General features: G+C 41.4%; 1 protein-coding gene across 3 annotated transcripts in view; it reads right to left on the bottom strand.

Moving 5' to 3' along the window:
* Positions 1-5725: 5725 nt before the first annotated feature.
* The window catches only part of ADCY8 (adenylate cyclase 8), a 257458-nt gene continuing 236386 nt past the window's right edge, over positions 5726-26797 (bottom strand). For all 3 annotated transcript variants that reach the window (XM_056129531.1, XM_056129606.1, XM_056129677.1), the window contains 4 exons: positions 19828-19974; positions 11053-11145; positions 8202-8316; positions 5726-6308 (listed from right to left, as the gene is read on the bottom strand). In XM_056129531.1, coding sequence (XP_055985506.1) covers positions 5821-6308; positions 8202-8316; positions 11053-11145; positions 19828-19974 — 843 coding nt within the window. In that variant the 3' untranslated portion in view covers positions 5726-5820. The remainder of the gene's footprint in view (positions 6309-8201; positions 8317-11052; positions 11146-19827; positions 19975-26797) is intronic.

Raw genomic sequence — 26797 nt, 5'->3', positions numbered from 1 at the left:
TTTACACTTACAGCAGTAGGGCATTTGCCTTGTATGCGTCCAGCCCCGCCGACCCAGGTTCAATTCCTTCACCCCTCTTGGAGAGCCTGGCAAGCTACCAAGAGTATCTCGTCTGCACAGCAAAGCCTGGCAAGCTACCTGTGACATATTTGATATGCCAAACATAGTAACAACAAGTCTCACAATGGAGAAATTACTGGGCCCACTTGAGCAAATTGATGAACAACGGGAGGACAGTGCTACAGAAATAAAAGATGTCAGAGCAGAGAAGTCACAAAGGCATGAGAAGGGAGATGGGTTTTTGGTGTTTTGATTCCAGTCCTTTCTATTTGTTGGATCTTGGCCAGAAGTTTCAGCCTTTTGGATTTTAGTTTTCTTATCTAAAAAAACAAGACTTTATATCACATATATTGAACTATTTTAGCTTTAATACCTAATATTTCATAGGGCCTGAGAGATAGTAGAATGCTTAGGGTGCTTGTCTGGTTTGATCACGGCACCCCATATAGTCCTCTGAGCACTGCCAGAAGTAATTTCTGAGTGCAGAGCCAGGGTAAGCACTGAAAATCACTGGAGTGTGGCCCAAAAGCCTAAAAAGAAATAAATAGGGTGCATTTTATGAACCTTAGTGTCCCAATTTCTCTCCCTGAGTGTTAATAAAGATCATTAAAAGTCATCCTTGGAAATGGTTTCTGCAAAGTGTAAAGCACTGAAAACTTTAGCTCTCATTGTCATTATTGTTGTGATAATGTCAAGAGGGGTGTTTTTAATGTGCTTATTAATTGATTAAATTTGCTTTTTGGGTCACACCCAGAGATGCTCAGGGGTTACTCCTGGCATCACAATCAGAAATTACTCCTGCAGGTGGTTAGGGGCCTATATGGGTTGCTGAGGATGGAACTTGGGTTGGCCGCATGCAAGGCAAATGCCGTATGCTCTGTACTGTTGCTCCATCCCTGACTGGTATCTTAAGCATAATGTTTGGAGTTATTATTTCCAAACAAAAATCACTGCAGTTGAGTCATGCCCTGGGAAAATTCTCAGGGAGGGCATACCTTGGATTGGAGTCTACCCCACCCCCCTCTGCAGGATCTATCCCTATGTGTCTGTCCAGGGAGGAATCTCCAGGGGATCACTGGGAATCTTTAGCAGTCCTTTAAGTAAAGTCACATACTTTTTATTCATTATCATTATATAAATATATATATGTATATGACTATTGATTTTAGGGACTCACCCAGAGTTCTTATGAGCTACTCCCAAGTCTGTGCTTGGGAGTCACTTTCTGGCAGTGCTCAGAAGATCAAGTGTTGTTGTGGATGGAACCCGGAACACCCACATGCAAAGCCAGGCCCATTAAGAATCTCTCTAGGGGCTGGAGCAACAGCACAGTGGGTAGGGCATTTGCCTTGCACGCGGCCAACCTGGGTTCGATTCCCAGCATCCCATATGGTCCCATGTGCACCGCCAGGAGCAATTCCTGAGTGCATGAGCCAGGAGTAACCCCTGAGCATCGCCGGGTGTAACCCAAAAAGCAAAAAAAAAAAAAAAAAAAAAAAAAGAGTCGCTCTACCTCTATCATGAAAGTTTATGTAAGTACAAATTTATTTAAGTACAAAGAAGTAAGTGAAGATTCTAAGGTGCTTCTTTTATGCCACTGGATCAACAGAACATTATGGTGTCAGAGACAGGATTCAAATCAAGGTCTGTGTAACTCCAGAGTCTGCCCTTTGAACTGTTAATTCCATTGTTCCCAAACATTGTCGACATCACAACACAAAGAAAATGATGATATATATCTCATTTCCCTGGGGTGTTGGGGCAGGGGGAGAAGAGGTTGAGGCTGTTTAGAAGCAGAGCTGCATCTCAGCTGCATCCCATGGCTCCTGGCCCAGAATTCTGTGGTCATTCACTCATTAATTACTCAGCCTGCAGCCCACAGGTGGAAAGTCTGTTCAGACTTTCAATGTCCATTTAATCAATACCATTGCCCCTATTACAGGATTAGGCAGTGGTGTTTAAATCAAAGCATCTGGTCTTGAAACAAACTTGAAACCCATTTTTTTTTTTTGTAAAATAGTACAGTAGGGAGGGGGAGGCATTGGCCACATTCTCTGCTCATTTTAACTGGAACATTGTTTGATCAAAATGTAATCATGAAAGTTTGTAAGTCTGTAACTGTATCTCACAGTGATTCATTAAAATAAAAAAAAGAATCACCTACAAATGGAGGATGGTAACTGTAGCTTCCAACCAAGAGCAGCTACACTCACAGAGGTACAAAGTACTTCCTTGACATATATTGTAATAAATCTTTGGAGGGTGGCCAAGGGGGCCCAAATGGCTCTTCCCCTAGCCGTCTGCGATTAGGGGTAGGCCCAGGCCGCTCTTGCAGCCAGGGTGACCCAGGCCGTGGGGCAGATGGTGGATGAACCGAGAGACAAGCCAATTGATTGATCACTTGCTGTTAATTCCATTCTCCCCACGCGCCTGCCCCAGTCTCTCTGAGTCTCCCATTCTAGTCTCCTACTGCCTCTCATTGCCGTCTCCTCCTGTCTCTCCCACTCATCTCTCCACGCTCCATCTTGCAGCTTGGGCTCTCTCTCTCTACCCACGTGCCTGCTCCTGTATTCTTCTTCTACATTCTTCTTCTCTCTGTCCCCCTTGCTAGCCTACCCACAGTCCATCCTGCTGCTCTGCTCACTCCCTCTCCAGCTCTCTTATCTCTCCAACTCCCCTGCACTCTGGGCTGACACTGCACCCAGTAAGGTAGCCAAATCAACATAAAAAAGCCCTTCCTGAGGGCCCACCAAGTTCAAAGGGAACACCACCTAAAAGGCATTCCAAAGCTCTTCCTGACTGCTCAAGAACAAAATACCTCCTAAGGTGTTTTTCTCATTTTTTGCAGTCCAATAACTCTATCAACATCTCGATACTAGTTATTTTTTTATGGGCACAGTAGGGCAACTATCCTGGGAACATCTTGCCACAGACTCAGACTATAGCACTCAGGCCAGATTAATCATTCCTAACCCTAGCTGGGTCCAAATCTACTTATTACTTTTTGGATCATGACAGCATTTGTCCATGACCAAGCTCTTAACTTATAGTTAAGCATTATGGTGCTTTGGCCAGGCTCATCTGGATGCCAGGGTAGCACATAGCTTACCACTTGCCCTGGTTTCATCCAGTACAGGGTCCGTCCGGACCCTGCTTGTGGGGGTTCTAGGAAGTAAAGGCAGCTGAGGCTTAGGTGAGAGAACAGATGCCCAGGAGGGAAATATCACTGAGAGTCACTTTACAAAAGCATGTTTTCTTGTGTCCATACAAAAACGACTTTGCTCTGAATAAACTATACAAGGACTTAGGGAGAAGAGAAAAACAATATTTACAAGACAACAGAGCACAAAGAAAGAAGTTACAAATAAACACAGAGGAATGGGAACACTGTGATGGGAGCAACCCAATAAACCTAAACTACCTGAGGCTATGCAGGAAGGATAAAAGTGTTATCCTACAATATATGAAGTTTCTGAAAACCTATCTCAAATGTGGCTCAAGACTCCAGTCCCTCTCTGTGCTTTGTGCTTTATGAGAAATGAGGTAATGTTTTCTCTTCTATCATGGGGTTTTGCCTGACACACCAGGGGAAGGTATTTACTTGGAAATGTATCTATTGTGGATTCATTATCTGGAGTCAGTTTCTTTCAAATGGTACCATTAAGAGTTAAGTATAATAGTTAAGATGATCAAGATTCTACCCTTCTTCTATTACTTAAATTTTACCAGATTAGCTTAGTATTTGTAAAAATGAATTTTGGTATTAATTCCTATTGTCTATACATTTGATTTCCCCCCCTATTCATCATAAAATGAGTGAGATCATCTGGTGCTTGTCCTTCTTCCTCTGATTTATTTCACTCTACATGTCAACACTATTGTAAACATGTTACCTAAAGTATAATAAAGATATAGAAAAATGGGTTTTGGATTAGACTGAGGCAGGTGCTTGTGAAAGAAACAGCACCTCCCATAACACTTCACTCTTAGTATAAACACAGGAAAAATCCATTCCTCAAGTTCCCCTCCAGTTCGGAGGGTCTTGTCTCTGGGTTCTGAGTGACATCAAACAGTAATGCCTGCAACTTCTAGGCGAAGCACCCATGCCTTTCTCAATAACCATCTTCCTTTTCTTCTTTCTTGTTCCCCCGGTACATGGGAGAATCAAATCCCAAGTTCTAAGTAAAAGAAGGTTAAATCCTGTAATCATTGTTTGAAGTTTCCCTGCCGTCCATCCCATTCGAGCTAATGAAAAACGAATTAGTGTGTTTTCACCCCTAAGAGTGGTAGTGCTAGAACAAACAACTTTTATGTGTATTAGAGTTCTAACCCTGCTCTTATAATTAACTACATGATATTGGGCACTCTAATATTCTGAGGTTTCTTATTTATCTGAAAATTTCCTGGCAGTCTTTATAATCATAGAAGAACTTAGGATGTAGTTTGCCAAATGACTACTCAGTTCATCCACCCACAAATGTTCTAATTGTCCCTCAACACTTAGAGATGAAGCACAGTGGGTTGATGCGATTTCAGGACTTTTAAATTTTGTTTTTGGGTCACAACAGGTATGTTCAGAGCTACTCCTGGCTCTGTGCTCAGAGATCACTCGTGGTAGGCTTAAGGAACATATGGGAGTAGTGGGGATTGCATCTGCATCAGCCCTATGCAAAGCAAGCAGCTACTCATTTCAATCTGAAGAGCTTTTTAGAATATTTTGTTCCTCTTGGGTTACTTTTGTCAGGTCATGTGGGTCAACTGTTGTTTATTATTTAGGGTAAGTCTTCAACATTATAACCTCAAGGGATCCTTGCCCATGACCCTAGCATTCTTAATCTTGTATTCTTTCATTTTTATTAACATTTTTAAAATGTGGGGGTGTTACCTTAGCAGTGTTCAGAGTATGGAGGCCACTTTGGAAGATACAGCTGCCTGCCTGTATGGGCCCCAGGCTTTAGTGCTTGCTCTGGTATACTGTAGCACTGTTCAGGGCCAGTGGTACTGAGAGTCATCAGGGCCACACCAGGCAGCCTTCAGGGGTCTGGGCAATGCCACAGATGGAACTTGGAGCCCAACCCATGAGAGATATGTACTCCATATTTTTTCTGGTTCTCTGACCCTGACCTTTGACTCTTGCTTAGTTGTCCCACTTAATTTTTTCTATTCATATATTCCTTCATGAAAGTAAATTTTATATGCATTAGCTTATAGGACTATTCTCTATGACCCCTCGCTTGAATGTAATATTTTTTTACGACAAGTCTTTTGATAGGATTCCTTTGGAATTGAGGAAAGTATAGTAATATTGTAAGTGCTCAGTGCATATTGGATGACTGAATATCCAAGTAGTCCACTTTGAGTATCCAGTCCTTAAGTATTGATATTATATGAGGTGAATTTATGTTATAGGTTTGGTATAGGTTCTGGCACATAATAGGCACGAGGACACTGGCAGTTATTAATGATTATCCCACTTTATATATTTTCTGTTTATAGTTCTTCATTCAAATTCATTTGAGACCATCTCAGGATATTAAAAAAACGACTTTATTTATTTTTGTATCTCATTGAATCCTGGACTTCAGAGATTAATCAATAACTTTGGTCCTGAAGAAAAAGTCAAATCATGTCCAGAATTGGGTGCATCCAAAGACCAATAAATCCATTCTTGCTTTAAAAAAAATTAAACCTTTTTATTAGTATATTTATTTTATATATATAAAAGAAATACAAAAAAAAGGAACATGAAGACAATACTTTTTATGGCAAATCAGACTTGTCGGTGACTTCAGCTTGGACTCCAGGCTCTGACCCACTGGGTGTCAACAAAGTCCGCCGGTTGTAGTGACCTTTGATGATTCCTGTGTTGTTGTTCTCATTGAGTAGCTGCTTCTGCCTTTGCCTGTTGAGGGACTGGACAAGGCCCAGCACGACTGCAGCTAAGGAGTACTGCCCCGGAAGTCTTCTTGTGGGCAGGATGAATGGGTTGGGTTGGACTCTTCCCAGGAGAAAGTACGTTTTGATTTTTCCTTCCTGTTCACTGATGCCCTTGACATAAATCTCTCCTCGGTAGTCAAATGCGAAACCCTGGTCCTTCAAGATGAGATAGGTCTCTTCTGGGACTTGGATCCTGCCACTCACCCCTGTGCTGTCCATCCGGCTTGCTAGATTCACAGTTTTGCCCCATATGTCATACTGTGGTTTCTTAGCGCCAATAACGCCTGCTACCACTGAGCCATGACTGATGCCTAGGGGTGAAACAGAAGAGCAAACGATGAGAGAAGAGGGATTTTCCTGAGGTGGGAACCCTGTCTGCAGTAGCAGTCAATTTCTCTGGCCCAAAAATTTCCTTTTTTTTTTTCTGGTTTTGGTCCACCTTCAGCAATACTTAGGATTTTCTCCTGACTCTGTGCTCCAGAATTGCTCCTGGGAGGCTCAGGGAACCATATGGAAGGCCTGGGATCAAACCAGGTTGGGCTGTGTGCAGGAAATATGCCTTACCACTATACTATCTCTTGGGTCCTTCAAACTGATGTTTTTGATCTAGTTATGGAAAGTTTATTTATGTTTTTTAATCCTCTGAATTATGCTAGGAGTACACATATCACACCAAGGATAGGCCTTGCTTCCAGCTACATCTCCCAAAACAATGTAGCTATGCCCTTTTACTGGTTAAACATTCTGTTTTGTATTCTTGGTTCAATTGTATAGTAAATGATTTCAGAGATGACCTGGAGAATCAATGGAAGATGTGGGAACAAGATCTGAATATCCCACTGGTAAAGCAAGGACATAAAATGTCACTTCTCTGATTCCATTGTACGAGGTATTCCTCAGATCTCACAAATCAGATATTGGTATTTCTTGACCCTTTTTTTTGGGTAAACTACTCAGGGAAAGCAAAATAAAGTAAAATGGCATGTCAGTCAGAAGTTGTTTAAAATATGAGAACTTTAGCAATGGTTTTGACAAGACAAGAGTTTCATTGGGCTCAGGAAATCAAGGAGCTGTAGCCCTGAGAATATTTTACTGTGAATTTTAGCCTAGTTGCTCTCTTTCTTTGGGCCTAAAACCCACCTACAAAATGAGAATGTGGAAAGATGAGGGCCTCAGACTTTCCCCACTTACAAATACTTCATACCCCAGAAAACTTCCCCAGATACATAAGTACGCAAATAAAACTTTTTAAAACTTTTTCTGGCAACAAGGTAAGAAATTAAGAAGATGTTTATTTTAGAGCATTTTTGAAAGAAGCTGTGTATACCCATATTGGGTTTCAACCCACAAATTAACAAGCTAGGGATTTGAGTAGGGCATTTCACACTACTGTAAGAAGCCCTTGAGACTTAGCAGAGATGCTGAGAAGAAAATGGGCAAATTATAAAAATGATAGAGAATTATCATGTCCACTTTTATGATTATTGTTATGTTCTTATATTGCACAAGATGTCTCTAAGCTGAGCTGTAGGGTCAAGTGAAGCTCTCCAAGGCCCTGATTAAACACAATAACCACACACTCAGTAGCAAAATACAGCTCTGCCTCAAGGAATTTATCTAGAAGATGAGAAGAGCCACATATTCACAATCTGGATGCAGATTAGTTGACACAAAAGTGGGAATGAAATAGTTGGTTATAAACAGACTGTGATCCACTGAGTGGATCACAGAACAATTAACTCTGAAAGAGGTTTAGTGTTTGGTTTGATTTCCAGAGCAGAGATCAGTATCTTCCCTTTACTGCTAGTATTTCAAATGAGAAAAAGCTCAGAAAATCTTGAGCTGACCCTGTCCCTGGTCTTGGCATCCTGCATTCTTTCTGAGAAAACTTCCCTGCTTTGATACCCAGAGAATGAGGAGTTTGATTGATTGATTCATTGATGATTAATTGTTTTATAGTGTTTTGGGTAACATTATCCTGGTGATGCTCAAGGGTTACTCTTGGCTATAGACTCAGGAATTATTCCTGGTGGTGTTCATAGGAGCTCATAGGATGCTGGAGATTGAATCTGGGTCAGCCGCATGCAAGGCAAACACCCTAGCCTCTGTACTATCTCTCTGGCCTGAGAATGAGGAGTTCTGATGGGACAAGAACAGTTAGTTCTCTGAGGATCCTGACATGCCACACTCCCAGCTCTACTTACCAATTCGGAGTTCGAAATTATTGAACGAATGCTTATTGATCTCCTGAATACTTTCAGCCAGGGCAAGAGAGAAGTCTGCCAGGGCACACAAATGCCCCCACTTATCTTCACATCTCTGGAGCAAAGGTGAGAGAAAAACGTATTCAATGTGGCCAACACAAATGATTTTGCATGAGTCTTAACCCTACCTGAACATCCATTAGATGAAAATAATCATGTATGTGAGAACCTATGAACTCAACACATCAAGAAGCAGGGGAAAATAGAGATTTGCTAAAGAAAATATATAGGTGCTCACACATTCCTTTCCCCACACCTACACAACATAAATTGGAGTCTGCTCACTAGTGTGTGTGTGTGTGTGTCTGCACGTGTGCTCATATATCTATATTCCTAGATGTAACATCCAATCTAGATGCTATGCCCATTTCCTTTGAAGTGTTTAGTATCTCTTTCAGAGGTATTTCATATAGACATTTGCTCACACAGCTTAACTTCTGTATCCTTCTGAACCTCTGTTTTCTTTTCTATACATGGAATGAACATACTTACTTTCTTTTTTTTATTTTATTATTCTTTATTATTCAAATTTTGTTTATTTATTTATTCCTAAAATTTTTATTAGTGAAACACCATGAGGTACAGTTGTAGACTTAGAAATTTTTGTGCTTGTACAATGATCAAATACCCATCTCTCCACCAGTGCCCATTCTCCACCACCACCAGTCTCAGTATCCCTCTCACCCCTCTTCCCCCCATCCCACCCTACCACTGTGGCAGGGCATTCCCTTTTGTTATCTCTCTCCTTTTGAGTGCTGTGGTTTGCAAAAGAGACATTGAGTAGCAATCTTGTTCGGACTATAGTCTACTCTCATCATGCATTTCCCATCCTGTGAGGAACCTCCCAACACCCTTTATTTGGTGCTCCATTCTCTATTTGAGCTGCCTTTTCCCGTAGTGTGTGCGGCTGTCCTCAGAGCCATGGAGTAATCCTTCTGGTACTTATCTTGGCTATTCTTGGGTGTTAGTCTCCTATTTTGTTACTTTATGTTACCCAGTCTCCTGCTTTATGTTACCCAGTCTCCTGCCCCCGCGCCTGACTGTCCTCGCCGCTGGGGCCCCTTGGACGGGAGCAGGTTGAGCTTTCCTCCCCGCCCCGACCAGGGCTCCAGCAGCCAAAGACCTCCAGGACCAGCCACCACCATGCTGAGACCACTCTCCGCACACATGAAGGTACTGGCAGAGGGAAAAAGTCACGTGGGTTCCGGGGCCGAGATGCCGAGATCTCCAAGCCTACTTGGATTTGGGCCGAGCATCCTCCACCCAGATCCTCCAAATTTCAGTAGGCGGGGGTCACACCCACCAACTGGCCCCCTGGCGCTGTGTAATCCCATCAACCGCCAAGACTCAGAGACTATAAAAACCAGTTCCCGAAACCGCGTGGCCGCATTCTTGGCCGCACGACATCCTATTATGACATCTTATTATCTCATTCCTACTTTGGACAAACTGGCAGGCTACCGAATGTAGCCTGCCCACACGGCAGAGTCTGGTAAACTCCCTGTGTCGTACCCAATATGCCAAATACCAGTAACAATGATGGGTCTCATTCTCCTAAAGAGCCTTGAATATAATCTCAGGGCTAGGATTAAGGAGACGTTACTGGGGCCTGCTCGAGGCAATCGACGATTAACAGGATTAACCCAGATGAATGCAATCTTTCTATGTCTATCCCTCTCTTTCTGACTCATTTCACTTAGCATGAGACTTTTCATGTAGTACCACTTGAAACATACTTACTTTCACTATCTCACACTGACTGAATGAGATTGTGTTTCTGGAAAAAAAAATAAGTGTTCCTGGAGAGCAGTGGCTGGTGTGGTGAAAGGTCAGAGAGTGATCATTTATGTTTTAAGGGGCTATATCTAGTCATTATAGTTCAACAGTGCCTTTTAACTGGAAAAGAGCAATAGCCATAAAATAAATAAACAGGAGTGTTTATATTCCAGTAAAATTGCAATTACAAAAAAAGACTGGATTTTTCCTGCAGTCTGCTGCTTGAGACCTGCTTAAGAGTTTTATGTTCTGAACCTGATGACTAGGATGGGTTTCTCCCTAGAGAATTACTTCTGCAGTATTTCTGAATTGTAAATGGAAAGAAAGTGCAGGAATAATAAGAAGGAATAAAAGTGCTTTCCCCCCCTTTTTTTGAACTCAGATCTAAGTAGCTTTTACAGAGAACAGAGCTGAGTGTAAGGAGAATTGTGTTAGCTCAGAGGACTTTTTTTTTTTATAGCTAGAAGGTGAATGTTAATGTACTCAATGATCACTAGTGTCTGATACTCATTCAAACCTCAAAAAAGTGGGTGCTTTATTTTGATCATTGTATAACTGAAACCCAAGCACAAAAAGTTTTAAGTCTACAACTGTACCTCATGGTGTTTCACTAATAAAAATTTAAAAAGAAGAAAAAAAGCGGGTGCTGCTATTACTGTTACAAACCATTTTTGGAATCAAGAAACTGGAGAGAACCAGGGAATTGTCTTGTGTGAGGGTTTAGTTACACCCACATCTAAAATCACAAACAGGGCATTTATTAGTCCTGTCTTTGTTTAGCCAATGAACAGTGACATTAAAAACAAACCCCTGGTATTTTTCAATCACAATGAAGAATCATTTTATCCATTAGGTGTAGCTATCTTAGGAGCAAATGTATACTACTCTAGTAGACTGTCACATTCATCAAATTTTTCTTCCAGTTTCCAAACGTCCTCGCCACCTTCAGAGACCTAACAGAGTGTGGGCACTGCTGTTGGTTATGGTTGAATGCTAAGGTTAAGAGTCCTTTTACCTGTTTTTCAGGTGACAGGCCTGATACGGCCATGTAGGTGCTGCCAATGGTCTTAATCTTTTCAATATCTTGAAAGCGGTCTTCACCAAGAAGCTGAAAGAGATCCAGGCAGTGATGTTAGTCTTGGTTTATTGGATTGGATTTTTCTTGGATTATTCTTTACCTATTAACCTAAGGCTCCATAAAGAGGTCTGGGCTCCCAGTGAAGATCTACCCCTGACATATTAACATTCTTCTCGCAAACAATTTTCTTTCTAAGAATCATGCATATATTTATTAGCAACTGCTGAGTGTCAGATGGATGTGAACAGATATTTCCTTTTTGTTTTTCAGGCCACACCAGGGGTTTGGGAGACTCCACCAGCTCTGCTTGGGGAGCACCCAGCTGATGTTTTGATTCCTGGTCATTCCTGGTGGTGCTCAGAGGACTATGGCTGCTGGGGATCAAACCCAGCCCTTATGTATGCTAAGCCTATCTTTAACCTACTGAGTTCTCTCTCTGCCCTTTATGAAATAGGTCTGTATCCATGGATCTTTGATTTAAGCCAAGCTATTTTATTAGTTTAAGAATACATTACAAATGTTACCCAATGCATCAATATAGCACAGCAGTAGGGCGTTTGCCTTGCGTGCAGCCAGCCTGGTCAAGCCGGGTTCGATTCCTCCACCCCTCTTCGAGAGCCTGGCAAGCTACCAAGAGTATCTCACCCACACGGCAAAGCCTTGCAAGCTACCCGTGACCTATTCAATATGCCAAACACATTAACAACAAGTCTCAAAAAAATGGAGACTTTACTGGGCCTGCTCGAGTAAATGGATGAACAACGGGAGGACAGTGGTTGCAGTTCTATTTGCAGTATCAAGCAGTATCTGGAGGGACAAAATAAAAATACTCCAAGTTTTCTGATACTAGGTTATAACATATTTACATTTCAAAGTTTTGATGTCTATGTGCATTATTTATTTATTTATTTATTTATTATTGAATCACTGTGAGATAGACCCTTACAAAGCAGTTCATGATTGGATTTCAATCATATAGTATCCCAACACCTTTACCTCCACCACTGTACATTCCCCAGCACCAGTGTCCCCAGATTCTCCCAGCCTACCTCTATGACAGGTGCTTTTCTCTCTCTCTCTGTCTCTGTCTCTCTCTGTCACTCTCTCTCTGTCTCTCTCCTCTATGTCTCTTTACCTACTTTTAAAACTCAGTTCTTGTCCAGCGTGATCATTCCTAGCTATTATTTTCATTCTGGTTTCTTCTCCATCTTACCAAACCTCCACCCCACACATGCTTGTGGTTGATTCCAACCATCTACCAGTCTTCTAGCCCTATTTTCCCTGGCTGTGGACATTTGTATTATATATATATATATATATATATATATATACATATATATGTATCATATATGTCTATCTCACAAATGAAAACAATCATTCTATATCTGTCCCTTCTAACCCATTTCACTCAGCATGATACTCTCCATGTCTATCCATTTATAGGAAAATTTCATGAGTTCATTTTTCCTAACAGCAGTGCAGAACAGTATTCCATTGTGTAGATGTGCCATAGTTTCTTCACCCATTTGTCTATTTTATGGCATTCAGGTTGCTCCCAGATTCTGGCTATGGTGAATAGGGCTTCAATAAACATAGGAGTGCAGATGACCTTTCTGCTGTGTGTTTTTGAGTGTCGGTATAGTTGAAGAAGTGGTATTGTTGGGTCAAATGAGAACTCAATTTCTAGTTTTTTGAGGAATGTCCATATTGTTTTCCAAAAAGGCTGAATCAGTTGGAATTCCTACCAACGATGAAAGAGAGTCCCTTTCTCCCCAAATCTGTGCCAGCACTGGTTGCTCTTCTTCTTTCGGATGGGTGCCAATCTCTGTGGTGTGAGATATCTCATTGTGGTTTTAATTTGCATCTCCCTGATGATTAGTGATAAAATAATTTTTTCATGTGCCTTTTGGCCATTTTAATTTCTTCTTTGAGAATGTTTTTGTTCACTTCATTGCCCCATTTTCTGATGGGGTTGGATGTTTGTTTCTTGTGGAGTTCAACCAGTGCCGTATATATCTTTGATATTAACTCCTTATCAGAAGTGTATTGGGTGAATAACTTCTCCCATTCTGTAGGCTGTCTTTGTATCTTGGTCACTGTTTCTTTTGAGGTGCAGAAGCTTCTTAGTTTATTGTAGTCCTATTTGGTTATCTTTGTTCCCACTTGCTTGGTCAGTGGCATTTCATCTTTGAAGATACCTTTAGCTTAAATACCATGGAGAATTTTGCAGACCTTTTCTTCAATGTACCTTATGGATTCTAGTCTGATATTGAGGTCTTTAATTCATTTTGATCTGGTTTTTGTGTATGGTGTTAGATAGAGATCTTGACCCCCCCCTTTTTTGCATGTAGCTGTCCACTTTTGCTAGCACCCCTTGTTTTTTTTTGTGGGTGATTTTTTTTATATTTTATTTTTTTTCATTTTTTAAAATTTTTTTAAATTTTTATTTATTTTTCTTTTTTTATTAGTGAAACACCATGAGGTACAGTTATAGGCTTACAAATTTTGTGCTTGGGTTTCAGTTATACAATGATCAAGTGCCCATCCCTCCACCAGTGCCCGTCATCCATCACCACAGGTCCCAGCATCCCCCCCACCCCTCATCCCCCCCCCTCCCGTCCCATCCTGCCTCTGTGGCAGGGTATTCCCCCTTGTTCTCTCTCTCTTCTTTTGGGTACTGTGTTTTGCAAGAGAGGCTTTGAGTGGCAATCATGTTTGGTCTATCGACTACTTTTAGCATGCTTCTCCCACCCTGGGAGGGTCCTCACAACACCCTTCATTTGGTACTCTCTTCTCTATCTGAGCTTCCTTTTCACCTAGAGCGTGTGGCTGGCCTTCCATTCATGGAGCAAAATTCCTGGTACGATAGCACAGCGGGTAGGGCGTTCGCCTTACACGCGGCCAACATGGCCGACCCAAGTTCGATTCCTCCGCCCCTCTCGGAGAGCCCGGCAAGCTACCGAGAGTATTCGATATGCCAGACACAGTAACAACAAAGTCTCCAATGGAGACGTTACTGGGCCCGCTCGAGCAATCTCAGCCATTCCTGGGTGTTAATCTCCCTTTTTGTTGCTTTATGTTCCCCAGATGAATGCAATCTTTCTGTCCCGCTCTTTCTGACTCATTTCGCTTAACATAATACTTTCCATGTAGTACCACTTGTATGTGAATTTCATAACTTCATCTTTTCTAACAGCTACATAGTACTCCATTGTGTAAATGTACCAAAGTTTCTTTAACCAGTCATCTGTTCTTGGGCACTCAGGTTTTTTCCAGATTCTGGCTATTGTAAAGAGTGCTAGCACCCCTTGTTAAAGAGGCTTTCCTTGCTCAACTTCATATATCTTGATCCCTTATCAAACATTAAATGATCATATATTTTAGGGTATGTGTCAGGATATTCAACCCTATTCCATTGGTCTGTGGGTCTGTCTTTATTCCAATACTATTCTGTTTATATTATTACTGCTTTGTAGTACAGTTTGGAGTTGGGGAAGGTGATGCCTCCCATCTTCTTTTTCCTAAGAATTGCTTTAGCTATTGGTGGGCTTTTATTGATCTATATAAATTTCAGGAGCGTTTAATCAATTTCTTTGAAAAATGTCATGGGTATCCTTATAGGGATCACACTGAATATGCATAATGCTTTGGGGAATATTGCCATTTTGACAACGCTAATTCTCCCAATCCATGAGCAAGGGATGTATTTCCATTTCCTCGTGTCCTCTTTTATTCCTTGAAGTAGAGTTTTGTAGTTGTCTTTGTACAGGTCTTTTACTTCTTAAGTTAAGCTGATCCCAAGGTACTTGATTTTCTGAGGCATGAAGGTGAATGAATTGTTTTTTTCATAAACAATTCTTTATGAATTCTTTCTTCCCTTTCATTATTGAATATAGATAAAAAAGCTTTCTTCTCTTTCATTATTGAATATAGATAAAAAAGCAATGATCATTTGGGTAATCTTGGTTTTTGTTCTCACTATTTGATTGGCATCTTAGCACTTGGCTTTTAGGAACCTGTTATAATCAACTGTAGCTCACAACTGCATTAATCTGTCTGCTCCTGTCCATATTTCCAGAGTGTCAGCCAGAATGATTTCCTTCAGCTACAGATTTTGACCACCTGTCTGCGATGTGCAAAATTCTCCTATGGCTTCTAGGTTCACTCAGAGGCAAAACAAGAATTTTCATTTTGGTCTTCAAGGCCTGGTATTTTTGCTCCTGTCACATTGATTTACATGCTGATCTGAACAAGCCGGACCTGTATCTGTGCAGGATCTTGGCTGTTTTCTATCCCCTGTTTACCTCCCTCAGACAAATCTCATCCCTTATGTCATTTTATATCTAATCCCAGTGGCTTTTGCTGATCACCCCATCCCAAACTGATCACAACATGCCATTTCCATGCAAATATTCTTCATTCCCTGCTTTTTCTTCTCTCCTTAGCACTTATCTAACTATGTTTATGTGTCATTTTTCAGGATGGAATGTAAAATTCCTGAGGGCAGGTACGTTTGGTGTTTAGAGTGCAGTCAGCTGATGTTTTACTTCCTGGTTACTGCATTATCTTTCCTCTTCCTCCTCTTCTTTCTTCTAGTTCTTCTGTTCCTCCTCTTCTTTTCATTCCTTCTACTCTTTTCTTCTCTTTCTCCCAGTGTTTCCTCTCTTTGTTTCCCTTGTTTTATGATAATAGGAGTAAATCAGCAGTTATCAGATTACTATTATTATTCTTAGGATTTTGGTCACACCTGGCTGTGCTTCTTCCTCCTCTCCACTTCCCTCCGCTGAAAATTCCACCCTCCTGGACCAATCCCCTCTCTGTCTCTTTATCTCCTTTCAAACACCTCTGTTTCCAGGAATACTGCCCTCAGACTCTTGCTTTTCCTTTTCTGGAAGTCTCCAGGGTGTTTATAATTAGAGGCACCAAGCTGCAAATTAATTTCAAATTTATCCATTATAATTAAAAACATGCTGGTGATCACTTCAGGAGAGGAGGTGAAAGAGTTTAAAATAAAATTAAATTAACCTAAAGTCAGATGCTTGACATTTTTATGTGAGACTATATTTTCTTTTGAAACAAGTATCATTGATTTATAACATTAGAGAAACTTCAGGTATTCAGAATTATTGTTCAACATCGATATCCACCACCACTTAGAGCCTAACTTCCGTTCATTATTCTATGTTTGGACCCTTTACCTATTTATCCACTGCCCATCCCCTTGCTTTATGATGAGGTAAACTGGTAGTTATCAGATTATTATTATGTTTTGGAGTTTGGTTCACACCTGGTTGTTGTGTTCAGGGATCACTCTTACGGGGCTCAGGGCATGATATTTGTTTCTAAAGATCTAATGCAGTTCATTAGTTCATTGTGTGAACCAAGTGTCTATTCTGCTGTACAATATCTCCAGTCCCAGATTAATTTTAAGTTTTAAAATTGGAAAGTATATTTTGAACTTGACTAGTGCATCTTCAACTTTTTTCCAGCTTACTTATATCCTTCATTAATTAGCTAATTGATTGATTTCTTCAGCAAATCTTATGTGATAGGGCCTGGACACTTAGTAGAATATGTCAAGGTATGGTGGCTTCTATCTTCATGTCTGATAATTTAGCACAGATGGTGAGAAAAAAGGTACTGTCACCCTGGAATCACTGCTTACATCAGACAGCCCCTGTATGAGGACACTTATCATTGATTGCCATGGAAAAGCCACTCCTAGTCATACTGTCTCCTCCTAGACTACAAGCCCAAAGAGACAAGGAGTGACTATAGCTTGTTCATTTTGAGTCCCAATTCAAGCTCAGTACAGCAGAAATGGCTAGGTTTGACTTTAGGACTTGAAAACCAGCACTATGAAATGCCTAAGGCTCAGTCAGAATCAGCAAACAATGATGAAAAACCATGTAGGGCTTGGGTTCAAGCCGAGACTTTGTTATTCAGCAGTATATGCCCCTGGGGTATACTCTTGGAGCTCTTAGCCTAGGTGGGGCTTGTTTATAAAGGGGAAATTAAGGATTCCTGAACTCTAGATTCCTAGTGTGGGATAAGTAATACTTTATATTAAAAATACCTTTCATTTGGAGGACAAGGCTTGGCAAACACCAGCAGAGATGAAGAAAAAGGAGGGAGGGGAAAGAATGTCTCATTCCAGAATTAAGTGACAAGCAGGGGAGACAGATGTGTAAACAGAACGGTTTCAGAGTCTGTAACTTACACTCTTTCATAATATAATTTTTTTTCAGTGAAAAAACAAGTGACATTTACTTAGAATGAGGGGGCATTAGATGAGGCTTTACAAGCAGAGATGATATTCGAATTGACTGTTAGCTGAATATTATGTTTTCCACTGGCCATGGAGTGAAGGGAGAGGGATGGGGGTGAGCCTGTCATACTTAGGAGCATGTGAAATAGCCAGAGGGGCTTGACTTGTCAGCAATAGATGCTGATGGATGGTGGGCAGGTGGGAGAAAAGGCTAGAGAGAATACAGGGTTAGAAACCACAAAGCCTCAGGCGACCTTCTGAGTTGCTGGTAAAGGGAACCACCAAAGGGTTTTAGGCTTTAAAGGATGTGACAAAATCACTCCTGCTTTTGGAGGCTGCTAATGGCGAGAGGTGGAATTGGAGATCAGTTAGAAGATGACTGGAGCTTCCCAGGTGTGAAATAATATAAAGCAAGACAAGGGCCGCTATGATGTGCAGAAAGAGGCAGACTTGTGAGCTTCTTAAGAAGAATTCACAGATATAAAGTAACAGAATGGGAGACTAACAACCAAGGATAGTAGAGATAAGTACCAGGAGGATTGATCCACGTCTTGGAAGCCGGCCTCACATGCTGGGGGGAAAGGCAGCTCAGATAGAGAAGGGACCACCAAGTAAAAGGTGCTAGAAGGGCCTGCTTGGAATGGGAGATGCCGGCTGAAAGTAGACTATAGACTGAACATGGTAAAGGTAAAGGCCCTCCCGTTGATCGTCGATTTGCTCGAGCGGGCCCAGTAACGTCTCCATTGGAGATTTTGTTGTTACTGTGTCTGGCATATCGAATACTCTCGGTAGCTTGCCGGGCTCTCCGAGAGGGGCGGAGGAATCGAACTCGGGTCGGCCATGTTGGCTGCTTGTAAGGCGAACGCCCTACCGCTGTGCTATCGCTCCAGCCCTGAACATGATGGTCACTTAATACCTCTATTGCAAACCACAACAGAGAGAGAGAGAGAGAGAGAGAAAGAGAGAGACAGAGAGAGTGCAAAAGGAAATACCCTGCCACAGATGTGGGGTGGGGTGAGGAGGACGGGGTAGGGGTGGTGGAAGGGATGCTGGAACATTGGTGGTGGAGAATGGGCACTGATGGAGATATGGTACTCGATCACTGTATGACTGAAACAAGCACGAAAGTTTCTAAGTCTGTAACCGTACCTTAAATTGAGTCATTAATAAAAAATTATTTTAAAAAAAGAAGAATTCACAGGACTTGATAGCAGGATAGAATGTAGGGATTGAGGTACACAGGATGAGGCCAGGGCAATGCAGCAAATACTCTGAGTGCCCTAAAAGATCTTCTCTATGGATCCAAGACTCCACAATGCCAAGAGGGCTGGCAACTGACAATGCATCACTGTATCCTTTTGGAGAATTTACAGAAAGGGGAGATGCTTTCCAGGTTATAGTGCTTTCAAGGTTATGTGCTTCTGTGACCAAAGGATGATTATTGCAGAGGTTCAAAATCTGCGCCCTTTTCCTCTCTATGAAAACAACTCCATAGCCCTGAGCTCCTATAGCAGCAGCAAAGAAGGCTGGATCTCATATGAAGCTACCTCTTTGGATGCTTTCTTTCCTATCATTTTATTAATTAACCACTCCCTTTCTCAGGCTTGTCCAAGTAGATAGACACTGGTGTCCTTCAAGTTTAGAAGGTTGTGATTGTCAAGTCTTTTTTTTTTAATTGATATATTAAAATTTTTTCCTTAAATTTTATTTTATTAAAGCACCATGAAGTACAGTTATTTATAGTTGGGTTTTAGACATACAGTGTCCTAATCCCACCACCAGAGTCACTTCCTTTGACCAATATAAATAACGTTCAACACATATGTTTTGTTTCTTCATTTATTTGTTCTTTAGACTCATGTAACCTAGAGAAGAAGAATTTGAGAATAAGCTTATATCTGTATTTAGGTGTCTAACCAAATGCTAATGTAAGCTTTGGAACATTGAGCAGATGTTTATTGTTCCCCTGAGTGCCCAGTCACTGTGATATCAGTGGTTTTGTAGCATTGGTGTTGGATCATGTCCAATTTTTGTGACTGGCTATTTGTGTGGTTCTGTTAGATTGGATTAATTCAGCTACCCTGTCTAAGACTTGTATTCCTGGAACCCCAAGCAGAGAAAATATTTCTAATTTATGTTTATCTCACAGTCTGGAATTTTTCGGTGCAAAAAATGGTTTCTACTGCTCTGAAATAAACAGAACACAGTGACAACAATGACTGGTGCCCATAAAGTTTTCTTTTCCTTTTTTTGGGGGGGGTCACACCCAGCAATGCACAGGGATTACTCCTGGCTCATGCACTCAGGAATTACTCCTGGGAGTGCTCAGAGGACCATATGGGATGCTGGGAATCAAAGCTGGATTGGCCGTGTGCAAAGCAAACACCCTACCCATTGTGCTATTTCTCCAGCCCTGCCCATAAAGTTTTGAATTTTTGTTTTACCTCATCAAAATCTGCAATGATCTCATTCAGCAAGCGCAGGCATTCCACTCCTTGGTTGTTCATCTCTGTCTGAGAGTAAAAGTCTGCAAATCCTGGGATGGAGGCAAACATTACCCCAACGGCATCATAAGATTGAGAATACAGCTCCTGGACAAAGTGCACAGAGGGAACAGAAAAAAGTAATCTGAAGTGGGTTTCTAAAAGACTTATTCCTTTGTGTTCATGTACCTGCACAAGTACCCACAGAGAGAATTGAAAATTGGTACTCTGTCAACACCAGCCCATAACCATGTCATCTTCATAGATTGGAATCATTGAAAATTCATGGTTTCCAAGTTTTGCTGGGCACAGACATAGGTCTTTCAATCTTTTGTCCTGGGTCAGGATCCTTTTATTTTCTCAGTTGACAGCCCATATCCTTGTCTCTTTGACCCCACTGCTCCTATTCTAAAATCCCTTGTTTGTCCATCATAGCCCTCAGGATAAAGCTCAAAACAGTAGCACAATATACATCTTTTCATTCATGTCCTTGCCTCCACCTATCATTCAAACTTCTTTCTGAAATTGTGCTAGTATATTATGTCCTAGAAACAATGACAAATTTGTACTTCTGTTGTATACATGTTGTCAGCAGATGCTATAGGTGTCCAGGTTTTATGTACCCATCCAAGCTTCACCTCTCAGCCCTACTGGTTCTTTGAATGGAGCTTTGCACCATTTGTGAGTACTCTGCCTAAGTGTGCTGCAGATGAAAATCACCAGGAATTTTACCATTTACCACTGGAGCTATTTTGATAGTTTGTTTGGTTTTCGTTTTGGGGTCCACACCTGGGTGTTCAGCGTTTATTCCTTGTTGTTTACTCAGGGATCACTCCTAGAAGAGGTTCTCAATGAACACAGCCTGGTCAGGTGTGTGCAAGGCAAAGCCTTACCCTCTGTGCCATCTCTCTTACCCGATTCTCTTAATTATTGACTGAGGGTACTGGCAGACAGTTCCCAGATCCCTACCTCTTGGGCCAGGTACCTGAGTATGTTTTCTATATCATTTCCCTGAAAAATCTGCAGTGGTGTTAAACTTCAGTCTCCCACAGAGGCAGCTGGCTGATCATTCATCATTTATTGGTTTTCCTCCCTGTCCTGCTGCCTTCTCTGACTCCTGTGTTCCCTGGGACCACACTCAAGTGATCCCAAAAAACTCGAATTATTTGCTAGAATTTTAAAAAAAAATTATTAGTGAGACACCATGAGGTACAGTTGTAGACTTACAAATTTTTGTGCTTGGGTTTCAATTATACAGTGATCAAATACCCATCCCTCCACCAGTGCCATTTCCCACCACCATGGATCCCAGTATCCCTCCCACCCCCCATCACCCCCGTCCCACCCTGCCTCTGTGGCAGGGCATACCCTTTTGTTCTCTCTCTTCTTTTGGGTGTTGTGGTTTGCAAAAGAGTCATTGAGTGGCAATCATGTTTGGGCTATAGTCTACTTTCAGCATGCTTCTCCTATCCTGAGAGGATCCTCCCACCACCCTTTATTTGGTGCTCCCTTCTTTATCTGAGCTCCCTTTCCCCCTAGCATGTGTATCTGGCCTCCAAGCCATGGAGCAAAATTCCTGGTACTAATCTCGGCCATTCTTGGGTGTTAGTCTCCTATTTTGTTACTTTATGTTCCCCAGATGAATGCAATCTTTCTATGTCTATCACTCTCTTTCTGACTCATTTTGCTTAACATGAGACTCTCCATGTAGTACCATTTGTATGTAAATTTCATGACTTCATCTTTTCTAACAGCTGCATAGTACTCCATTGTGTAAATGTACCAAAGTTTCTTTAACCAGTCATCTGCTCTTGGGCACTCAGGTTTCTTCCAGTTTCTGGCTATTATAAAGAGTGCTTCAATGAACAAACAAGTGCAGATGTCACTTCGACTATACTTTTTTTTGCCTCTCTGGGATATGGGAATTTGATCAAATTTTTGACTTAAGGCTTCCTTGTGGGAAAAGTCAACAAAGACACACAGTATTGTTTTTCACACATCATTGCTTATTTGCATCGCAAGTTCCTTCACAGAACTGCTCTTTTTTACCTCTTACAGTCTCCCAAACCAGGCTGACTCATGTTTTCTGTTTCCGCTGACCAATTGGTACCATATCTTCTACATGCTTTTCCCAGACTCAAACATGGGGTCAGGAGCTGTGGCAGCTCCCTGAGTAACTCTGAGGGCAAAGACTCCATGCTATTCATTTTAATATATTCAAGTCATCCATTCAGTATTTTTTGATATCTGTAATAGAATGCTCAGCACAAGCCCTGCCACAGGTAGATGTTAAAAAGAGCTGGTTTATTACTCCTCAGCCTTTTAATAAAAATACCAAAGTTTATAAAGTGATATTACATAAAGATTATGCTATAGTGAATAATTCTGTGATGTGGGTATAATTATTATTCCCACTTTTTAGGTAAGACAAATGAGACAAAGAGGAATTAAGTTATAAATATAGATCACATGGTAGCAGAAAAGCTAGGATTAGAGAACTTCCAGAGTCTCTCATCCACTCTACACACTTAAGCTTGCCTTTTGTTTTTAAGATAATCTCTGATTTATTATCAGTGGTCTCAAGCTCTAAATATGAGTAGATATGAACAGAGGCTTTCTCTAATTTTTTTCCAGTAGAGAAGAGAGATCTGATGACTGGGTGGTCTGATTAGGGTTGGGTTGTAGAGGTAGTGTAGATTGTATCCAAGCTGCAAAATGATAATATATGGCTTTCTAAGATGACCCTCTTCACCCAGGACTTTGAACGTTGGATCAACTTTCTTCTTTATGGATCAGAGAACCTGAGTCAGTATATTTATAGAACCACATATCCAAGTAGCTTTGATTTAGAAAAAAGTAGTTTGTTTCTATTATCTTTTGCATGCATTTCCTAGACTGCCGTAAACTGGCACAGATTGGGTTACTTCAACAATAAACATTAATTTACAAAGCTTTAAAGCTCAGAAGTATGAGATTAAGATTCCGAGGCCACTCTCTGGTTTCCCCAGTGATATTTTTCATCCTAAGGGGAAGATAATATGGGGATGGTTAGAGATGCAGAGAGTCCCCTCCAAAACTTCCCCAAAGCACAGAAGGAAGTTCTTTCCCAAATGTGCTGAGGCTGGAATGTGGGAAGAAAGAAAAGATGGCTACCACAGATACATTTTATGATTCTGGACTTATAAGGTGAATTTTTTACCTCAGGTACATTGGCTGAAGAAGGGGAAGGCAGACGGGGGCTTTGCTTTGCCCCTTTTTTTCTGAAATCCTCCACAAAGTGTTGCTTTTGCCTCTCTATGGCCACCAAGTGACTGTGTGCTCTGCTATGAATATAACTCCTGTCTATGAGGTAGCTACATTCAAATTAAAGCTTTCAGGAAGGTAATTTACACAGAGCTTAATGAGGAAGTGAGGATAAATTTTAAGTAATTTTGCAGAATTCACTGAGTGTAGAGCTGTGATCCCTGTGGATTTGAGTGAATGAGAAAAGATGAAAAAAATTAGTTTTACTTGGAAACATTCAACATTGTCTAGAAAGGAGCTGTCAATCTCTCTCTCTCTCTCTCTCTCTCTCTCTCTTTCTCTCTCTCTCTCTCTCTCTCTGTGTCTGTGTAGGGCAGGTTGTCAGGGTGTGTGAGGTCTGGCTGTGGTGGGGGATAACTGTGCCACTGATATAGCCCTTGGAAGATGACTTCTGTACACCCCTTAAACAGTGCATGGAAAAGTAGGTGAAGGATTTTGTGTGGCACAAGGAAGAGCTCCAGTCTTTAATGCTATATCTTTACAGATATCACTTGCTCTTTACAGATTCAATTTGCTCCAATCAATGGCTTCAAGTATACCATCTGTTCATTTGTTTCATTCTATTTCAGATTCAAAGAAGATCAAAACACCTTGTAAACAGAAGAAGAAACAGAAAAGCTATGTCTTACTGTTAAACTTCTCTAGTTGGATGTGCAGGTTTGGATTGTAGAAAATTTTGAGCATGTGCATGACCCCAAAAAACAGAGTTAAATGAAGACTTTGATCTCTTCTTTGTCTAGGGAGCAGAGTTCAGTCCTCTCTGATTCCTGCTTCTGTGCTTCTTATACTAAGTTTAATATAGATTTTATCCATTCATGGGAGAAACAATGTCTAAGACAGTTTGTCCCTTTCCCATCACTCAGCCTCTGATCCAATATTAATCACTTAATCACTTAATCCCCGTTATTCATCGATTTATTCGAGCGGGTGCCAGTAACGTCTCCATTCATCCCGGTTGCGTGCTAGCGTAGCCCAATGGTATCTGTTCGTTTTAGGAACATGTAGAGCCTCAAACCGATCATTTAGGGTCTTGACGAAGAAGTCTGACCATCTTATAGGTGGGCGTCCACGTGATCTTTTGATGTCTCATGGAATCCAATCAGTAATGGCTCTAGTCCAGCGGTTGTCTGTAAACCTCATTACGTGTCCAGCCCATCTGATTTTTGATGTCTTGGCAAATGAGACAGCGTCCCTGATTCTTGAGCGTTGACGAAGATCAGAACTCCGGATTCTATCTCTCATATGAGTGAATCGTGATATTCCAAGCATAGTTCTTTCGATTCCTCTTTGAGAGACCCGAATAGTGTTCTCATCCTGTTTTCGTAGGGTCCAGGTCTCTGAGGCATGTGTTAATGCAGGAAGAATAGTGGAATCAAAGAGATGTGCTTGTAGCTGGAGGTTCTTTGTCCTTTTAGTTATTTCTTCAATGCTCTTGAAGGCATTCCAAGCCGCTCTCTTCCTCCTGCGCAACTCAGGTGCCAGGTCATTCATCATGTTGATTTCTCGACCTAGGTATATATAACTGTTGCATTCGGAGATGGTGGTTCCATTGAGAGCGAATGGAGCGTCAGGAACAAGGCTGTTTCTCATAAACATTGTCTTCGCAAGATTCAGCTGTAGTCCGATCTTTCCACATTCACGGTCAAAGTCGTTCAGCATTTGTGCTGCTTGGTTGATGTTTGGTGTTATTAGAACGATGTCATCAGCAAAGTGGAGGTGGTGTAGTTGCCGACCATCTATCTTCACTCCCATGTTTTCCCATTCCAGCCGTCGCATGATGTTCTCGAGGGTGGCACTGAAGAGTTTTGGTGAAATGGTATCACCCTGCCGAACCCCTCTCTTGATATGGATGATTACTTCTTTGTAGAATGGTGAGATCTTGGTAGTGAATCCGCAATAGAGCTCACGAAGGATCCTGATGTATTGAGTTTGTACGCCCTGATTGGCTAGGGCTTCCATGACCGCTTCCGTCTCAACAGAATCAAAGGCCTTCTTTAAATCAATGAACGTTAGACAGAGTGGCATCTTGAACTCCCGAGATACCTCAATGAGCTTGGTTACTGTGTGGATATGGTCGATGGTACTGAATCCTTTTCGGAATCCAGCTTGTTCACATGGTTGTCCTTCATCTAGTGTTCTGCTAATCCTATTCAGGATGACTCGAGTGAATAGTTTGTAGATGACAGACAATAGGCAGATTGGGCGATAGTTGCCAATTTCGTGGATGTCTCCTTTCTTGTATAGTAGTACAGTCTTGCTGGTTTTCCATTGGGATGGAACCTTGCATTCAGACAGGTAGCATGTGAAGAGTCGAGCCAATGTATTGATGAGTACTGATGGTAAGTTCTTCAGGTGTTCAGGTCTGATCTTGTCTGGGCCAGGTGCTCTTTGTTTCTTTACCGACGAGATGGCATGTTGGATTTCGGAAGGGAGAACATTGGGAACGACATATCCATCATGTGGTATGTGGTATGTGGGCAAGTGGATGTGGCTATTAAAGAGATCTGAGTAGAAGTCATGAATAATCTTCTCCATTGCCCTTCTGGAAGATGTGATAGATCCATCATGATGTCAGAGGGCAGTCATCTTGGTTTTGTAGTTGGTGAAGGACAGGCGGGCATTACGAATGTTTTTCCCAGCTTCTGCTGCATCTACCAGTACTGCTGCTCTCCTGTTTTTGAGGTCATCCTTGATGGATTCTCCGCACTGTTTTGCCAGTTCGGACGTTTGCTTGTGGTTGTCTGAGGCACGTGCCAAGCCACGTTGGCGAATAAGTTCAAGAGTGTTCGAAGAAAGACGGTTTTTTGTGGTTATCTCTCTCTTGGCATTCCTTGCACAATCATGGAGGTGCTGAATCATTCGATCGTATTCCTCATCAATGTTGTCAATGTTACAATATTAATTCCAATATTACCTTCTTGGAAATAACTTCTAAGAACATCTCCCCAGTTTATATGAGAATGCCATCCCTTTCCCATGATTTTCTTCCTTGTTCAGCTTTCTACTTCAAGAGAACTTATTCTATGGGGCATAATTACACATTTATTTGTTTGATGACGATAACCAGATGGGAGGTAGAAGTTTTATGAGAATGCAGTAGAAAAAAAATACAGATCATGTTTCTAAGAAAAACAGCAGTTAACAACTGCTGTGATCTCAAAAGAGGCCAAGCACCACTTGACTAGTTAAGCCCAATAACTATTGTAATCACTTAATAAAGTGGGGAAGAATTATTACTTTGTAGATGAGGAAAAAGAGGTCCAGAAACTTCATCACTTGCTTATAGATGTGTGAATAGAAACCAGGGCAGCAGGCTCTCTGGAGCATCAGAGAGCTGAACTTACTTCTTTCTAGGAGGCACTGGCATTTCATATGTTTGTTTGTTTTGGGACGACACCCAGCTGTGCTCAGAGATCACACCAAGCAGAGAAGGATATGGGGTGCCAGGGATTGAACTCAGGCCAGCCAACTGCAAGGCAAGTACCTGATGTGTTATATCTCCAGCCCTTTATATTTTTACAAACTTCATTTCCCACCAACTCTGTTAGAGTAATAATATTTCTTCATTAATTCAATAAGGAAATAAACTCAGAAGTCTGAAAATCCCCCAAGGTCACACAGATAGTTT

This window comes from Sorex fumeus, unplaced genomic scaffold (assembly GCF_029834395.1).
Source record: "Sorex fumeus unplaced genomic scaffold, SorFum_2.1 ptg000002l, whole genome shotgun sequence".
NCBI lineage: Eukaryota > Metazoa > Chordata > Mammalia > Eulipotyphla > Soricidae > Sorex > Sorex fumeus.
Note: the sequence above shows the minus strand (reverse complement) of the source record. Positions and strands in the feature narration are given on the sequence as shown.